Raw genomic sequence first — 17,658 nt, 5'->3', positions numbered from 1 at the left:
GGTGTGTTGTGTGCTCTGTGTCCCCAAGTGCTGAGGGCAGAGACTGCAGCAGCCATGAGCCAAGCAGCAGCAGACAGAATGCAGATGGCTGCATGTGGAAGCTGTGGTATGTACATAGTCCTATCAGGGGACCTGGAACAAAGGTATGTTTGTATGAAGTGTCGCCTTATAGTGTTACTGGAGGAAAAGATTAAGGGACTGGAGATGCAGGTAGATACCCTGGTGGAGTTTAGGCAGGGGTTTGAGCAGCTGATGGAGGACAGGCAAGGCGGGGCTGAAGGGGAATGCTCTAGGGTGCAGGAGGAGGCAGAAGTAGACGACAGTGAGAGGGGAATGAAAGGGGGAGAACAAAGGAAGTGGAGCATGTGACTGTGAGAAGCAGGCCAAGGAAAAGGAGGGCCAGTGAGGGGGGAATAGAACTCAGGAACAGGTTTGGGTGTTTGGGTAACGAGGTGGAGGGGCAGCAGGTGGTGACGGAAGGTGGGACGATCAGGAAGAAGAGAAGAGCAGCTAGTCCAATAGGGAGAGGGGAGGTGATGGAGACAGTGAAAAACCTGGGCCCCCAGAGGATAGAGGAAGGCACAAGGGGGAGCATAAGAGAAGATAGGAGCAGACACAGGTCAGGACTAGAGGGATCAGAGACTAGATTACTAGATCGCACTGTTGCCAGGCAACGGCAGGTGTATGTAATTGGAGACTCTTTACTGAGGAGATTGGACAGGCCTGTGACCAGGGCAGACCCAGAGAACAGAAGGGTGTGCTGTCTACCGGGCGCAAAGATACGCGATGTGGACCTGCGGTTGAAAAGGATCCTAAAAGGAGCAGGTAAGAACCCCTTGATAATCCTTCATGTAGGAACGAATGACACAGCTAGGTTCTCGTTAGAGAGAATCAAGGGAGATTATGCCAGGCTGGGGAAGACGCTTAAGGAGATAGAGGCTCAGATTATCTTTAGTGGGATTCTGCCTGTTCCTAGGGAAGGGCAGCAAACGGCTGATAGGATTGTTAGAATAAATAGTTGGCTAAGGGAGTGGTGCTATAAGGAGGGCTTTGGGATGTATGGCCACTGGGAGGCTTTCGGGGACAGACAGCTGTTCTCGCGGGATGGACTTCACCTGAGTAGGGAAGGAAATAGACTTCTGGGAGGGAGGCTGGCTCATCTTATCAAAAGAGCTTTAAACTAGGAAGTTTGGGGAGACGGTTGGGAGATGTACAGTTAATCTCCACGCCAGATTCCAACATTGAAAAGGTGACTGAGATAAGAGGAGATATAGCCGGGGAGATGAGATTGGACACAAGACAGATACGGGGGAAGGACACAAAGAGGCCTGTAACATATAGTGTTACTAATGGGAGACAGGCTAAACAACATACATTAGGGTGCTTATACACCAATGCGAGAAGCCTAGGTAATAAAATGGAGGAATTGGAGCTCTTGGTCCGAGAATTGCAACCGGATATCATAGGAATAACTGAAACGTGGTGGAACGGCAGTCATGACTGGAATACAGGTATGGAGGGATATGCGCTATTTAGGAAAGACCGGAACAAAGGTAAAGGTGGCGGGGTGGCATTGTATGTCAATAGTGAGATAAGCTGTAAAGAAATAATAGTTGATGGAATAGATAACACGGAATCCGTCTGGGCAATAATCACACTGGGTAAAAGGACTACTAGAGTCTCCCCCGGGATAGTGCTTGGGGTGTGCTATAGACCGCCGGGATCGACCCAGGATATGGATAAAGAACTATTTAATGTGTTTAGAGAAGTAAATACTAATAGGAACTGTGTAATTATGGGGGACTTTAACTTCCCAGATATAGACTGGGGAACAAACGCTAGTAGCAATAATAGGGCTCAGATGTTCCTAGATGTGCTTGCTGATCATTTCCTTCATCAAGTGGTAGCCGAACCGACGAGGGGGGAGGCCATTTTAGATTTGATTTTGGTGAGTAGTGAGGACCTCGTTGAGGAAGTGGTAGTAGGCGACAACTTGGGCTCCAGTGATCATGAGCTAATCCGGTTTAAACTAAACGGAAGGAGTAACAGAATTAAATCAAAGACTAGGCCATAGAGTGAGAAAGGCCAAAAGCCGTGTAGAGTTGGACCTAGCGAGGGGAATTAAAAGCAATAGTACCAGTGGAGTTCCTCAGGGTTCAGTTTTGGGACCCATTTTATTTAATCTATTTATAACTGACCTCGGAACCGATTGCAGGAATGAACTGATAAAGTTTGCGGATGATACGAAGGTGGGAGGCGTTGCCAATTCGGAGGAGGATAGGGATATTCTGCAGGGAGACTTGAATGAGCTTGTGAATTGGAGTATCAGAAATAGGATGAAATTTAATAGTGAAAAGTGTAAGGTGATGCATTTAGGGATGACTAACAACAATTTTAGTTACAAGCTGGGGACGCATTGGTTAGAAGTAACGGAAGAGGAGAAGGACCTAGGGGTTCTTGTAGACCGGAAGATGACTATGAGTCGACAATGTGACGTGGCGGTGAAAAAAGCCAATACGGTCTTGGGATGTATTAGGCGAGGTATATCTAGTAGGGAAAAGGAGGTGCTGCTTCCGTTGTATAAGGTGCCGGTGAGACCTCATTTGGAGTACTGTGTGCAGTTCTGGTCTCCCATGTTTAAAAAAGATGAACTCAAATTGGAACGGGTGCAGAGAAGGGCCACTAGGATGATCAGAGGAATGGAAAACCTGTCATATGAAAGGAGACTGGAGGAGCTCAGGTTGTTTAGTCTGACAAAACGAAGGCTGAGGGGGGATATGATTGCTCTCTTTAAATATATCAGAGGGATAAATACAAGGGAGGGAGAGGAATTATTCCAGCTTAGTACTAATGTGGACACGAGAACAAATGGATATAAACTGGCCGTGGGGAAGTTTAGGCTTGAAATTAGACGAAGGTTTCTGACCGTCAGAGGGGTGAAATATTGGAACGGCCTTCCGAGGGAAACGGTGGGGGCAAGGGACCTGTCTGGTTTTAAGACTAAGTTAGACAAGTTTATGGAGGGAATGGTTTAATGGTAAAACATTAATACCGAGCAATGGTAGGTAAATATTATAATGGCTAACAAGGGTCAGGCTGGAGACTCTTGCCTACATGCTCGGGGTCTTACTGATCGCCATATTTGGGGTCGGGAAGGAATTTTCCTCCAGGGTAGATTGGCTGAGGCCCTGGAGGTTTTTCGCCTTCCTCCGCAGCATGGGGCAGGGATCTCTAGCAGGAGGGTTCTCTGCCAATTGAAGTTACTAAAACACAGGATCTGGAGACTTCATTAGCAGAGTCAAGGAAAGGGTAGGGACGGTTTTGTGGCCTGCAGCATGCAGGGGGTCAGACCAGATGATCATAATGGTCCCTTCTGACCTTAAAGTCTATGAGTCATGTCAGCCAACACCAGAGTAGTTGGAACAAAAGTTTTCAAGGGTGTGGCTGCTGAAGCCTCTTTATTGGAGGCCTTTTTGGTTTTGCCCAGTGCTGGGGCGAGCCATGAGACTAATGACTACACTTCTTTTTCTTCTTCCTCAAAGTCTCAAAGGAGGAAGAAATGGTACTGGGCGTCCATTTTAGAGCAATATTCCTGTCTGCCTCTCAATGCTGAGGTACCCACAGGAGAGAAAGCAGGCTTACGTTCAGCTTCTGTACTCACATTCTGAGTAATGCCCAAACTGCCGAGGACCATGAACCAATTCCGGATGAAATCAGGGACTGAGGTGTTGCATCATGACTTGCCAACTTATTGTGGGACTTTACTGCTGCATAAGCCTATTGGCTATGCCTGGAAAACTCTTGAGTTCTCCAAGTCCAAAGCCCCAACCGCACAGAATGTTCCAAGAGATAGAACTTGAAGCGGCTGTCTCTGTCATCAAGTTCCATAAAAGAAATTCTAACAATACATGTGCCTCTCCAAGGCTGAAGAGGCACTGAGTGTACTCATTAGAGATGGATATCAGGCACGGATATCAGGCCATCAAACACCAGCAATCTGATAGACTTAAGTTCTGCCAGGAGATGGGAATGGTGTCTTGGCAGCAGTTAAGTGAGTAAAGTCAACTGAAAAAACCCAACACTTCTAATTTTGAATGCCAAATCTATTCTAACTAGTGGTAGGATGTAAACTAAGTGATATTTGACAGACTAAGGATTCTGGCCAAATCTGAACAGCTCAGGTAACACTGAGAGGATATCACTCTATTCCAAATCACTGCCACAGGCGGTCAGAAAGAACTAAGGAGAAGTTGGACTTATATGAATTTGGGTGGGAGACAAAAGGACATCTAGGGTACATGCACTGCCCCAAGAGATACTACTGGTTTAAGATTGCAAACTTGCACACCCATGGTGTGAACACACCAGAAGTGGGATCCACGTGGACAATACTCAAAGAAGAACTACATTTACCTCTCTCCTCATGTCCCCTTACTTTTAAATACATGTTGAACAGCCTCTACAATGAAGTAGTCTAACTCATCCATCTCCAGGAAATTAATATTTTATTAAAGAAATACCTGTGAATGTTTGAATGTACTTATTACTTATGGAACTACTGATTTGAAGTAAAGGTCTGTAGGATTGGGTTCTTAAAATTCTATTGGCGTATATCTAATGGATTACACTTTATATTAACATGTTCTATTTAAAAATGGATTGATAAATGATTAATAGATGTCATGAGCATGTTACAAATATGAATCATGTACAATATAGATAAATCTAAGCACTTCAGTTAAAGGAGTAATAGATGGTTATTATCTGTGAGACTAATAACAATTGATTAATAATTTATTAAAAAGACATCTAATAACCAGTTACTATTTACTATTTATAAATGGAACCTTCATATAAAGCATGGACATGAATTTTTATGCAGATTCTGTGCATGAAAAATACACACCAGGGCCACAAGACTTCTTCCTCAATGTTCTGTATATCCATGACATTTAGTAATTCTCTATAGTCTCAAATAGTAAAGGCACATTTTATAGAACAGTATTTTGCATAAAGTATCATCCTTTTATATTTACCAGTCCTCATCTTCTGGTATCTTGCTTAAAGGTGGATTCAGGCAGTATATATGGTAGGCCATATTACATTCATCGCACAGAAGTTGCATGTGAGCATCCTGTTTTCCACCACACAAATAGCAGGAGCAAAAGCGACATTCCGTATCTGGGTCTGCCCTACAGTGCTTGCACTCAGGGCCACTCTTTCCTGTGAAGATAAATTAGAAAAAGTTAAGCCTCAGAGAAGTGATTTCAGATTCATAAATATGCCATTATGGGGAGGGGAAAGGTGAGGGGGAAAATGTACAGTAATGCTGTGAGTGCAGGAACTTTCCTATGGTCTCTGTTTAAAAATAAATTAAAAAAAAAAAGATCAGGCATAATGGTAGTTATTGAAAACCGTTTATTTACAAAACTACATATACAATAATGTAACATCTAAAATATTAATGTCATGTCAATTTGTAGTCTTGTATGAAAGACGTGCAAAATAGTCATCATCATTTATCAGCCAAGGCACAAAATCTTCTCAATCCCCTTGCCATCATGCTGGTGATGAAAAAGCAAAAAGGTATTTTACTTTTACTCCATCAAAAAAGGCCTCGATTCCTACACCCATAACAAGCCTCACTGATTTCAAAGAGAGTCTGCTCACATGGAGCTTATTACAGGGCAATGGACTAATTCCCCAGTTCCATGAAGACTTTAGTGAGTAACCACTCCTGTGAGTAACTCTATTCAATCTGATGGAACTGCTCACATGAGAAAAGATATTCATGTATAAGCCTTTGCAGGATTAGACCAAAAAAGCTTCTGCAGAAGAACATGAACAAAACGGCAAACTTTAGCCACAGTCAACTTTAATAGAACTCTTGGGGGGAGGGGTTTTTTTTCCCCACAAGATCAAACAAAGAGGAACTTAAAGTTTCATTTTCATTTGGTTAAATGCAGGATCATTTTTACATAAACCTCAGTGTAATGCATGAGCTCTATTTTTAGCCTTATGAATGAATATCAGGGATTTTTTCTTAATTAAAAATTTAGCCAAATGGAAGAATTTGTTTAATCATTTTTGTCTACTAGAATTAAAACATTCAGATCAACCTGTATTACTGTTAATGTAATACTTGACTAGACTGTTTTTGTCCACGACAACCATGGAACTGAGTAACTCCACCACAGCCAGTCCCAAGCTGGTTAAAAAAAGGAAGAGAGTGGTGTCAAGGCTAGCAGCCACCCGTAAACCTTTGCCAAAGAAATCCCATTAAATGTGTCCCTTTATATGCCTCATATGAAGTAGGGTGCTCCCCGGAAGCAAAGAGTAGTGACCTCATCTGCGTGCTACTGCAAGGGCTACTGCATCACTCTGGACAGATATTTTCTGGACTCCCATCTTTGAACGTAAGACTAGCATCTTGGAACACGGACATTAACTAGGAAAAGTGAAGGGCTGATTCAAACATAAATGAAAAGGAAAGTACAGATTGCCTGAATTCAAGAAACCAAATGGAAGGGAGCAAAGGCAAAAGATATTGGGGAAGGCTATAAGCTACTGTATTGTGGCATACCTAATATGAGAAAGAGTTGGTACAGTTTTAGACAAAATAATGTGGGAATATGTAGTGGATGTGGATAGGATAAGAAATAGGTTAATTTTGGTTAAGCAAGCTCTTGAAAACAGCCCCCTAAAAGTTGTTCATATGCATCACAAGTGGGAAAACAGACACTATTAAACAAAGTGATAAAGAATCACTAGTGCCAACCTTAATGGTCACATGGGAGAGAAGGTAAAGCTTCAAAAGGTAAAATGGCAGTTGTGGATATGGACACAGGAACAAGGAAAGTATGCTCAGATATATGATTTGATAGTGAATACATTTTTTCACCAAAGAAGAATGATTACCTTTCAGAGTGGTAGCATAGGGGCACAGATGAACTGCTTCCTGTTAAACTGAACTGAAGAACATCAAGAACTGTAAGGTCATTCCCAGAGAAAGCATTGTAACTCAGCACAGAATGCTGGTTCTTGACTATGGGTACATATCATTCATGAGAAGAAAACAGTCCAAAGCAGTAAAGTGGTGGAAGCTTAGTTTTAAATGCCTTTCTAGCTTCATTAAAGTGTTGGAGAAGATCTTTATAGAAGGGTTAAGAGAAATACACTCCGGAGGGGTCTAGCCAATCCCAGTAGTCTGTTTCTGGTGCACATGTTGCAGACAATGAGAGCCCTCCTAAGTGATCTTTTTGAGTTGATGCTGCTCAGTTATATGAGCTACACTATACAGAGCAAAGAACAGCTGTACAAGTGGGTGAAGGGATAGAAATGTGCAAGACTAGCTGTGTTTGAGTGTGCTCCCCATTCCACAGTGCAGCTAAGCAGTACGGAAGAACAGTATGTTACCGCACACCGAGATTTCACAGGAATCCTCCAGAGATCTCTGGGAATCTTTCCTGGAGGTACTCGCCGATCCTCTGCCGAAGGTTCCTTGGTAGAGCTGCTTTGTTCCTTCCCCCATTGTAAGAAACTTTCCCGCACCACTCGGCAATCACTCGTGCAGGGACCAAAGGGGCACACAGGTGAGCAGCATAGGGATCGGGTCTGAACCTGCTAACGTGCAGTAGATGCACTCCTGCATCCTTGCTTACCCTCAACAGTGAGAGATCGGCTTCGATGACCATTGCCTGTGGAAAATGGTGGCAGAATTTACAATATTGTCTCTATTTGCCTTCACTGATCCCCTGAAAACATCACCTACGCCCGCCTGGGCCGAACTCACCATGTTTAGGCTGTTTGCAGAGTTGTGTGCTTGCCAAGGGTCAATGAGAAAGTAATTGGTATGTTACAAGAGGTATATTTTACTGTAAATGATTGAATGCTGTGCATGAACTAACAATTATGCTTCTGTGTATTGTTTCTTGTGCTTCTGCAGATGTAGCCTTCAGGGGAACCCCCTACACAGCGGCAGAGTGCCTTCTCCAGATAAGGAAGCGACCAAGTTGTAGCAAGGAGGACTTGTTCTGAGAGGTGCTCCAATCCTCAGAGGCCGAAAAAAGTGAACCCAGGGAGTGGAGAGAAAATGAAAGGCAGGACAGAAAGGAGAGTGAGGAGCACATTCTAAAGACCAAGAGTGGACGATAAAAGTGATGGAAGAGTATTTTTAAGTAAATCATGGTTCTCTTTTCAAGAGAATATAAAATGAGTTTTATATCACCCAATAGTCAGAATAGATACATGCTTTCCACCCCCACCCCACACCCCCGCAGCTAATACAGAACTGTTTTCCATTCCTTTCCCAAACTCCTCCCACATCTTCCTTGCAACTTACCGGAATGTCTTGGTACCCTGTTCACTCTGCGCCTTTGGACAGCTTCCAAAATGATACCTGCACTTACGCACAGCTCTGAGAGCCTACACTGTTCTTTACTGTTTTCTTCCTTAACACACACACAAAGCATGGTGGGAACTGGTGTTTAATAAAAACAAACTCTCTTTAAGAGAGCCACTCTTTATTTATGTCCTACACATAGTGATTGCCACTGGTAGCAATACATAGGTGCAGTTTAATCATTTGCTTAGTACAAATCCTGCTCAGGCATCACCACAATCTTTAGGCAAAATAAGATAACTGAAGTTAATGAAGCATGGCAGACTGTGGTATAGAAATGCACTGTTATTGGTGCTCATTATCAAAATGGTGTCTCAAAGCCTCCCTGATTCTAACAGCCCCCCGTTGTGCCCCTCTAATAGCCATGGTATCTGGCTGCTCAAAAAATCAGCCGCCAGGCAATCTGCCTCAGTGCTCCACCCCAGGGGAAACTTTTCACCCTTAGCCTCACAAATATTATGGAGCATGCAGCAGGCTGCTATGACCATGGGAATGTTTTCCTCAGTCAGGTCTAATCTGCCATAAAGGAAGCACCAGCATGCTTTTAATCTGCCAAAGGCACGTTCTATGGTCATTCTGCACCTGCTCAACCTATTGCTGAAGCACTCTTTGCTGCTGTCCAGGTTTCCCATGTAAGGCTTCATGAGCCATCTGAGTAAGGGGTACACTGGGCCTCCCAGGATCACTATGGTCATTTCAACATCCCCTACTGGAATCTTCTGGTCTGGAAAGAAAGTCCCTGCTTGAAGCTTTCTGTACAAGCCAGTATTCCTGAAGAAGCGTGCATCATGTACCTTCACGAACCACCCTGCATTGATGTCAGTGAAAAGCCTACAGTGATACTCAAGTACCTGCAATACTATTGAGAAGTCTCCCTTTCTATTGATGTACTCCATCACAAGATGATCTGGGGCCAAAATGGGAATATGCATGCCATCTATTGCCCTCCACAGTTAGGGAATCCCACTGCTGCAAAGCCATCCACTATTTCATGCACATTGCCAAGAGTTACTGTCCTTCGCAGCAGGATACAATTAATGGCCCTGCACACTTGTGTTAATTCTGTCCCACCCGTGTACTTCCTGTCTACAAACTGATTTGCGACAACTGGTAGCAGTTTGGAGTCACCAGCTTCCACACAGCAATCGCCATGAGCTTCTCCACCAAGAGGGCAGCTCTCATTTTGGTGTCCTTGCGCTGTAGTGCTGGGGCGAACTCCACACAGTTCCAGGAAGGTGGCTTTCTGCATCTGAAAGTTCTGCAGCCACTGCTTGTCATCCCAGACCTCCATAATGATGTAATCCCACCACTCAATGCTTGCTTCCTGAGCCCAAAAGCAATGGTCCACCGTATGTAGCTGCTCTGTGAATGCCAAAAGTAATCTGGTGCTGTTTCTTTCCACGGCACACAGCAGGTAAGGCAAATCTGATTCCTGTTCAGATTGGGAGCTCATGATATACCACCTGACCATCTGCAATGTGTTCATAACAGTTACCACAACAATAGAGAACAGTGTGGGAATCCATCCTTTAAGACAGAGATGGGGGGCACACAGTAAACAGGGGCAGTTGAAAAATGCCACAAAACGCAGTCAGAAGCACATGGAATGCTGGGATGGAAATAAACTTCATCAAGGAACATTGAGCCCGCACCCCGATGCACTGCAATCCACTCCGCCTTCCCACAAGTCCTAGCTGCAGAAGATGGTGAGTAGCACAGTGGGATAGCTACCACAGTGTACTGCTCTGACTGTCGATGATAGAGTTCCAAGTGTGGATGTGCTCTGCCAACAGAAGGAGCATAGTGTGAACATGCACTAGTGATGTACCGTATATACTTGTTCATAAGCTGAATTTTTTTAGTAAAAAAGGGAAGCATAGGAGGGGGGGGCCGGCTTATGAACGGGTATAGAGAGGGAGTGGTGGGACACAGCCCCTCCCCCCAACAGAGGGGGCAAGGAAAGGCAGCACAGCCAGCAGAGCCGAAGGGAAGAGGTGGGGCCAGTCTCTCTCCGCTTCTGGCCACGCTACTCTCCCCCCAACCTCTGAAGCAGCTGCAGCTCCAGCTCCAGGACTGGCAGGCTGCGGCTTTGGCGCCTGGCCCAGCCTGCCGGAGCAGGCTCCGGCCAGGCCAGAGACGACCTCCCCTGACCCGCCCCAGCTAAGGTGGGAAGGGATGGGATGGGGAGAGTGTGGGGGTCCCAGGCTATGGGCGGGGTCATGTACGGTTTCTCTACCTTTAAATGATCATGGTAGCTTTCCTATAAGAAGATAATATTCACTGTCAGTGGGTTTAGATTCTTTCTTGGGTATTCACCCCTTTGATGTTCCAGAAAACACAATTTATACTATTAGCCATAAGGAGGACGTAAGTCAAACATCTCTTTATCTGGCAGCTGAACAGTATCAGTAGTTAGGTCACTGTTAGTTCCACATCTAGGAAAAGTATATCTGGGTCCCCCTGACCACCCCGGGGACATGAAGGGGAGGGATAAGGGTAGAAGATAAGGCGAACCAGAAAAGGAAAAAGATAGGCATAATGTGGGGAAAAGCTAGAAAAACAGAGAGAGGGAATGAAGTCATCAGAAATGACCAAGGATCCCTTACAAAATATATGACAAACATCCAAACTAAAGTAGGACTTAAGTCCAGGAGGTAGTAACAAGGGGGTAGTCTAATCACTTACGACCCCCACCCCCAAAATATCCATTTGGGGTATAACTGGATTCCCTGTAACTTTATAAGGAAAACGGTTTCATATCAATGGAGGCATGATTTCTGCACCATTCACCAAAAAAAAAAAACCACCACACACGCAAGGGGGGAAAGACAGCTAGTGTCTAAATTTAAGAACAAGATTCTGATGGATATATGGGAAAGTTATACAAGTTGTTTAAATAATCTTATTCTAATATAACTAGATTATTTACAGGTACATTACCAGAACAGTTCTGACTAATCTTTGCCCTCTAGAGCCTTGTCCATGCTGGATTATAGTGTGAACGCCATTGCCCAATGGTTAGATCAGTAATGTCAATCAACACATTTATTTCAACTCATTTCATTAAGGAAAAAAAAAACACTAAAGAAGAGAACCTGAATGAATATTATTTAAAAAAAACTGACCCTCATAACATTCTCAATAATTTGGTGAATTATAACCAGCAATAGTAATTATTCTTGGATAGGATTCCTTTACAGCTGGGGAACTGAAAGGATACATCATTAAATTGAAATCTTCATTACATTGTTCGATATGGTATACGTGTACATTTAGGGCAAATGGATTGAGTATTTCCAGGTTTACTATAAACTGAAAATCTGGGAAACTAAATGGGGATGAAACAAAGTAAAATAATTGATGGAGGGGATGGGGAAGAAGATGAAAAAGACGGGTGGGGTGGGGGTGCTAGAGAAGGTACCAGGATGGATAGTGCCTTAGACAGAAAACGAAGTCACACTTCTCTATTGAACTTTGCCAATTCAAGATTGTAAAAAGTCTCCAGGTCCAGTTAAGTGATTTGCTTGGTATCAGGATCCCAAAAATGGATTTGGTTCCGGAACACTACAGTTATGAGTGTACATAAGTGGTGGGCAGTGGTGTAGGGTAAATGCAAGTAAAGCAAATGTGCCAACATTGTTACAGTGTTGCCAAAGTTAAGAGCTAAATCCCAACACTGGACTGAATTCCACAGTGACTGAATACAGTATATTTGTTTTAATGTATCCCAGCTGTATCTTCTGTGGGGGTTTTCTGCAGTAGTGAGATCAGACACTTTTCAACTTCCTCTGCTATCAAAAAACTAAGCATCTTACCCTCGTTTTTAACTTTCAAACTATCAGAGAAGGATATAAAGTAGACTAAACCCAACCTTTTGTCTAAGGTTCTTGATCTATTGAATTTAGTCATCTTTCCCACCACATCTTTGGTGTAATATGGAAAAATCATCAGCTTTTCCTTTTCATGTTAGGGCTTTTTAAAGAATGAGTTTCTTAATATATTATTTTAAACATCTTACAGTTAAGGCCTGGGGCTTTGCATTTGGAGGGGTTTTGGTGCAAGAGAGGTGTGGGTTCTCTCAACATCTACATTCTGATCAGGGCGAAGACACAAAAGCTCTAGCAGCATAGTGGATAAAAATTCCAGAGGCCTCCCTTTTTCCATCTCTTCTGGAAGACCCACCAATTCTCATATTGTTTCTCCTTGATCTTCCTTTGAGATCATTAACCTTTTCCTACAGTGCTTTAATAGCCATTTCCTGTTGCTTTGAGATTATATTCATGGTACTCACTGTGTCTTTTAGCAAGGAGAGTCTATTCTCAGCTTCCCCGTAGTCTTGATTCCAAGCTTTGCAAATTAGCTTGATGTGTACTAGTAATATGTTTGTTCTCAGTTATGTCTTGTGATATTTTTCTCAAAATGTCCATTCTCTTGAGATTTGTTTTAACCAGTCCATAATTTAATCTAGTCTCAAAGTGGTGGACTCTCCTGGCTGCAGGAGGGCCGTCTGACCTCCTCTGTTTTTTAGGATTTTGTGGAAATGTTACAGACAGCGTGAATCCTCCTATTATTAACAGTCTTATTCCTCTCTTTTGGTAGGCAAGTTTCAGATTTCTATTATAGGACTTTCATGCACAAGACTTTTGTCAGCACACAATTTTTATTCTGATATTTAATAAATGTGTCAGGGCAAATTTAAAAAGCATCTATTGAATGGAAAACTTCTGGCATTCTTTGGTTTTCCATCAAAAGTAGAGTTAACTGTGCAGCTTGTGAAGAATATTTCTGCTCTTTACATTATCACTTTTGGAAAGGACAGGGACTGTGGCTTGTCTGGATGTATATATAGTAACACATAAGTAGTACATTCCTTGACGTTGTCTCCAGAATATCAAATTTGATTCCCTTCATGGAACACGTGGGACAGCCCCTTTCTGGATTTTGGGGCAGCCTGAATATAAGAGAGCTTGAAGAACTTTGTTCTGAGATGGACTTGAGAGGAACGAACGCATGGGGAGCAGCATGAAAAAAAGCACGTAAGTGGCTGTGCGAGAAGAATATAAAGTTGGCACCCAGATTAACTATTTGCATTGTGCAAAAGGATAATAAGCAGAGCTGATTATATATATGCTAAAGATTATGATAAATTAAGAATTAATTTAGCAGATACACGATTTTTAATTCATTTCACTGACATTATACCTACTGCTGTGCAATGTGTTAAATGTGTGTCACATTTCCCATGGCCTCAAAACTGTTCTACAAAACCTGCAACTACAAATAAAACTACAAAACAAATAATTAGGTGAATAAATGCAAAGCAGATGTGACTTAATGTGCAGTTTTGGGGGCAACCAAATAATTGTTCCTCAAATTGTCAGTTCACAATGAAGATATTTTTAAAAAATATTTTCTGTTGCATAAAATATCTTAAAATGAAATTGACTAGAAATTAACTATGAACAAAAGTGAAAGTGACTGTATTTTCATTTGCCAATCTTGAGAAAAATGAAAAAACCCATAGCATAAGAAGTAAAAAGTAAATTATTTTAAATCCTTTCATTTATAAAAGTTAAGAGCAGGAAAGGAAATTTGCTTTTTTAAAAAACAGTGATATCTAACAGTGTAGCATACTGTGAAAGGGACAAAAACAGTGGGCACATTAAGTCTCTTGCATTAAAGAACAGCTGTGCAAAGGACCCCAAAATGTGGCCACTTTTTGTCACAACTATGACAAACATAATTCAGCAGCATCCACTCTTGATGTCCTTCTGCCTCTCATTCACATTTCCATTAGAAACACCATTTCTCATTTGGGTAGAAATTTTGATTTGGGGATTTTGATTAAGTTTTGAGCTAAGAATCCAGTGTCTTTTTTTGGCAAAGAGAATTTAGTGCCAGGAAGATGAAAGGTGGTTAAGTGATGGCCCTGGAGACTGAAGTACTCAGTTTATTCACAGAATAGGTACAACAGCAGTGCCAGTGTAAGTTTCCTCATACTACCTGCTAATGTTCTTTCACCCTTAGAAGACATCAGGGCTGAACTATAGCTCATGCAATAGGCCCAATCCATTCTTGGCCTCTGCTGAGAATATAAACAAAGGTGCCAATTGTGATGGTAGTTTTTGTGATTTGGATACTGGCCCACTAGGAATCATCTAAGGCAGTGGTTCCCAAAGTGGGGTTCGCGAACCCCTGGGGGTTCGCAGAACGTTTCAGGGAGTTCTCAAGAAAAATTTCATTAATGGCGGCCAGAGGACTCTGCTGGGACCCAGTTGCAGGGCAGACAGCTCAAGCCCCAGGGAGAGTGGGGCCGGGCAGTTTGATCCAGCAGCCCAAGCCCCCCCGTCAGCCAGGGAGAAGGCAGCCCGAGCCTTGGGGAGAGCCAGGGCCGGCTCCAGGAACCAGCTTAACAAGCAGGTGCTTGGGGCGGCCAAGGGAGAGGGGCGGCACCTGCGGCAATTTGGGGGCGGCAGGTCCCTCGCTCCCAGACATGCCGTTGAACTGCCGCCGCCGATCGCAGCTTCCCCCCCCCCCCCCCAATTGCCACCGCTGATCGCGATCGCGGCTTTTTGCTTGGGGCGGCAGAAATGCTGGAGTCGGCAGCCCCAGCCCTCCCCTGTCCGCCCAGGAGTCGGCAGCCCCAGCCCTCCCCTGTCCGCCCAGGAGCCGGCAGCCCCAGCCTTGGGGAGAGTGGGGCCGGGCAGTTTGAGCTGGCAGCCTGAGCCCCTCCCGTCAGCCAGGGAACCGGCAGCCCGAGCCTCGTGGAGAGCGGGCAGTTTGAGCCGGCAGCCCCAGCCCTCCTGTCAGCGGGGGAGCCAGCAGCCCGAACCCCAGCACTCCATGCGGGGTGCAGGTGGCAGCTCAGATTCCTGTCCCACCTTCCTCAGTGGAAGAAAAGCTGTTTGCGAGCCAAACCAGCCAGAAGCACGTTGTAGCCAGTGTAGGAGTGTTAAGGTGTCTCAGTAATTGTCCTCCTCTCTGGAGTGCTGATTTGCTTCAGTGAGTGAATCTTCTCAGTTTCTAGTCTGTTGGTTGTTAGCAGTCTCTTATTTTTATTAGAACTTTTGTACACAAGTTCAATGGATAAGTGGCTGAAAAAGGAAAGTGTAAAGACGCTGGAATCAGCTAGTGTTTCCTCAAGTCCACACTGTGGAAAATCTAAGTCTAATGATCATGATGGTCCTGGAAAGTCACTTACAAAGAAAAGAAAATATAACGATGATTATATAAAATATGGCTTTACATGCATTGGTGATCAAGAACATCCAAAACCAGTGTGTGTGACTTGTGGTGATGTTCTAGCAAACAGCAGCCTCAAACCTTCTCTACTTCGGCGCCATTTAGAAACTAGGCATCCTGCACAACTTGACAAGCCTGTTGATTTTTTCAAGCGAAAATTAGCTGAGAAGAAAATTGACATTACCAGTTTTATATCCAAAGCAAGTACTGATCATGAAAATGCACTTAAAGCGTCATACCACGTGAGCTACCGAGTAGCAAAAGCATCAGAAGCCCATACCATAGCAGAGAGCTTGATTGGTCCATGTATAAAAGACGTAGTTCATTGCATGCTCGGAGAAAAGGATTCCAAAAGGATTGACACGGTACCTTTGTCCAATAATACGTTGTCACGAAGAATTAATTACATGTCAAATAATGGAGAGACCACAATTGTACATAGAGTGAAAAAATAGTCCATATTATGCTATTCAGTTGGATGAATCAACTGATGTAGCTAATCTAGCTATTTTGCTACTGTTGTACGTTATGTGAATGAAGGTATGGTTGAAGACGACTTGTTGTTTTGCCGACCATTGGAAGAACGTACAACTGGAGAAGATATCTTCAATCTGACTAATGCATATTTTCAAGAAAAGGAAATAGATTGGTCTCATTGCCTAGGCATTTGCACTGATTGGGCCACATCAATGATGGGGAAGTATACTGGATTTGTAGCTTGAGCCTTTTGATGATACCACTTTCTCAACACAGATATTAAACACCAAGGAAAAAGAGAAATTGATTGAGATCTCCTGTGATTACGAACTGAAAAGGAGTTTCACAAATCTATCATTGATCAACTTTTGGGTGAGTTTAAGAAACGACTACCCGATTCTGGCAGAAAAAGCTACTGCAGTTTTGTTACCATTTTCAACAACATACTTCTGCGAGAAAGCATTTTCCTCGTATGCACATCTGAAAACCAAATACAGAAACAGACTTGATGCCGAACCAGACCTGAGACTTTCATCTTTCTCCAATGGTTCCAGACTTCCAAGAGCTATGTAGAGCAAGGCAAGCGAATCCATCGCACTGAGGAAATTTAAACTTAAATCCCTGGAAATATTCATTTTTAGGAGGGGGTTCACGAGATGTCACAATTTAGTGAAAGGGGTTCGCGGGCTGTTAAAGTTTGGGAACCACTGATCTAAGGGCTATCAGCTGTTCTCCCCCATTTCCCTGCTTGTAACTTTTTGGACTGATGTATTATTTAACATGTGCTATATTACATCAAAAATCCATTTCTAAGTATTTCCATGTAACGCATGGCTCATCAAAAAAGTGGCAACAGAGTCAAAGGGCTGTCTAATAAGGACTATATTATTATGACAACATATAAAACACACATTCATTAAAATTATTGAATCTACATTGTTGTGTCATTTTTCTCAATTAGGATTTTTAAAATTACGTATTCACATGTTTAAATACCATTATTAAACATATAATGAAAGAAGCATACTTTTGAAATCTCCATCCCCAAATGTCAGTGGATAAGCTCCTGGCTTTTCAATCTTGTACATTTCTTCTATAAAAAGGATTTTGCAATCATTTATTGTGTCTTCCGGGCCTCTGGGGAGGGAAAAAAAAGTATATTTAATTTGGTTTCTTTGATTCCTGTTGCTATAATTGATAAACCCTGAGGAAGAGCTATAGCTAATAATAAGTCCCAGTTCTGATTTTAAAGATCCATAGAATTTTGGACTGTGATTGTATTTACTTATTGCTCATTTTAAGCTGTCACAACCATTACATGCAGCACTGAATAATTTGATCTAAACTGACAATAATAATTCAACATAACGATATAACTTTTAACAAAGCCAAAACAATTAATAATTTACATTAGCACAAGGTAAATTAAATAACAAGCTAAGGAGTATCGTCATATTGCAGATCAGCTAGTGGAAATATCAAAGGTAGCAACTGATAGTTCATTCGTTGAATGTATTTCTTTTAAGTTGTTTCTCAAA

At 42.9% G+C, this 17,658-nt stretch overlaps 1 protein-coding gene across 1 annotated transcript in view; it reads right to left on the bottom strand.

Moving 5' to 3' along the window:
- Nucleotides 1-17,658, bottom strand: part of UHRF2 (ubiquitin like with PHD and ring finger domains 2) — a 190,746-nt gene that overhangs the window by 64,281 nt on the left and 108,807 nt on the right. Inside the window, exons 5-6 of the mRNA XM_054031771.1 lie at nt 17,148-17,257; nt 5,037-5,223 (exon numbers count right to left, since the gene is read on the bottom strand). Of these exons, the coding sequence (XP_053887746.1) occupies nt 5,037-5,223; nt 17,148-17,257 (297 nt within the window). The remainder of the gene's footprint in view (nt 1-5,036; nt 5,224-17,147; nt 17,258-17,658) is intronic.

This window comes from Malaclemys terrapin, chromosome 6 (assembly GCF_027887155.1).
Source record: "Malaclemys terrapin pileata isolate rMalTer1 chromosome 6, rMalTer1.hap1, whole genome shotgun sequence".
In the NCBI taxonomy this organism is placed as follows: Eukaryota; Metazoa; Chordata; order Testudines; family Emydidae; genus Malaclemys; species Malaclemys terrapin.
The sequence above is the reverse complement of the archived record's forward strand: the minus strand, read 5'-3'. Positions and strand labels throughout refer to the sequence as shown.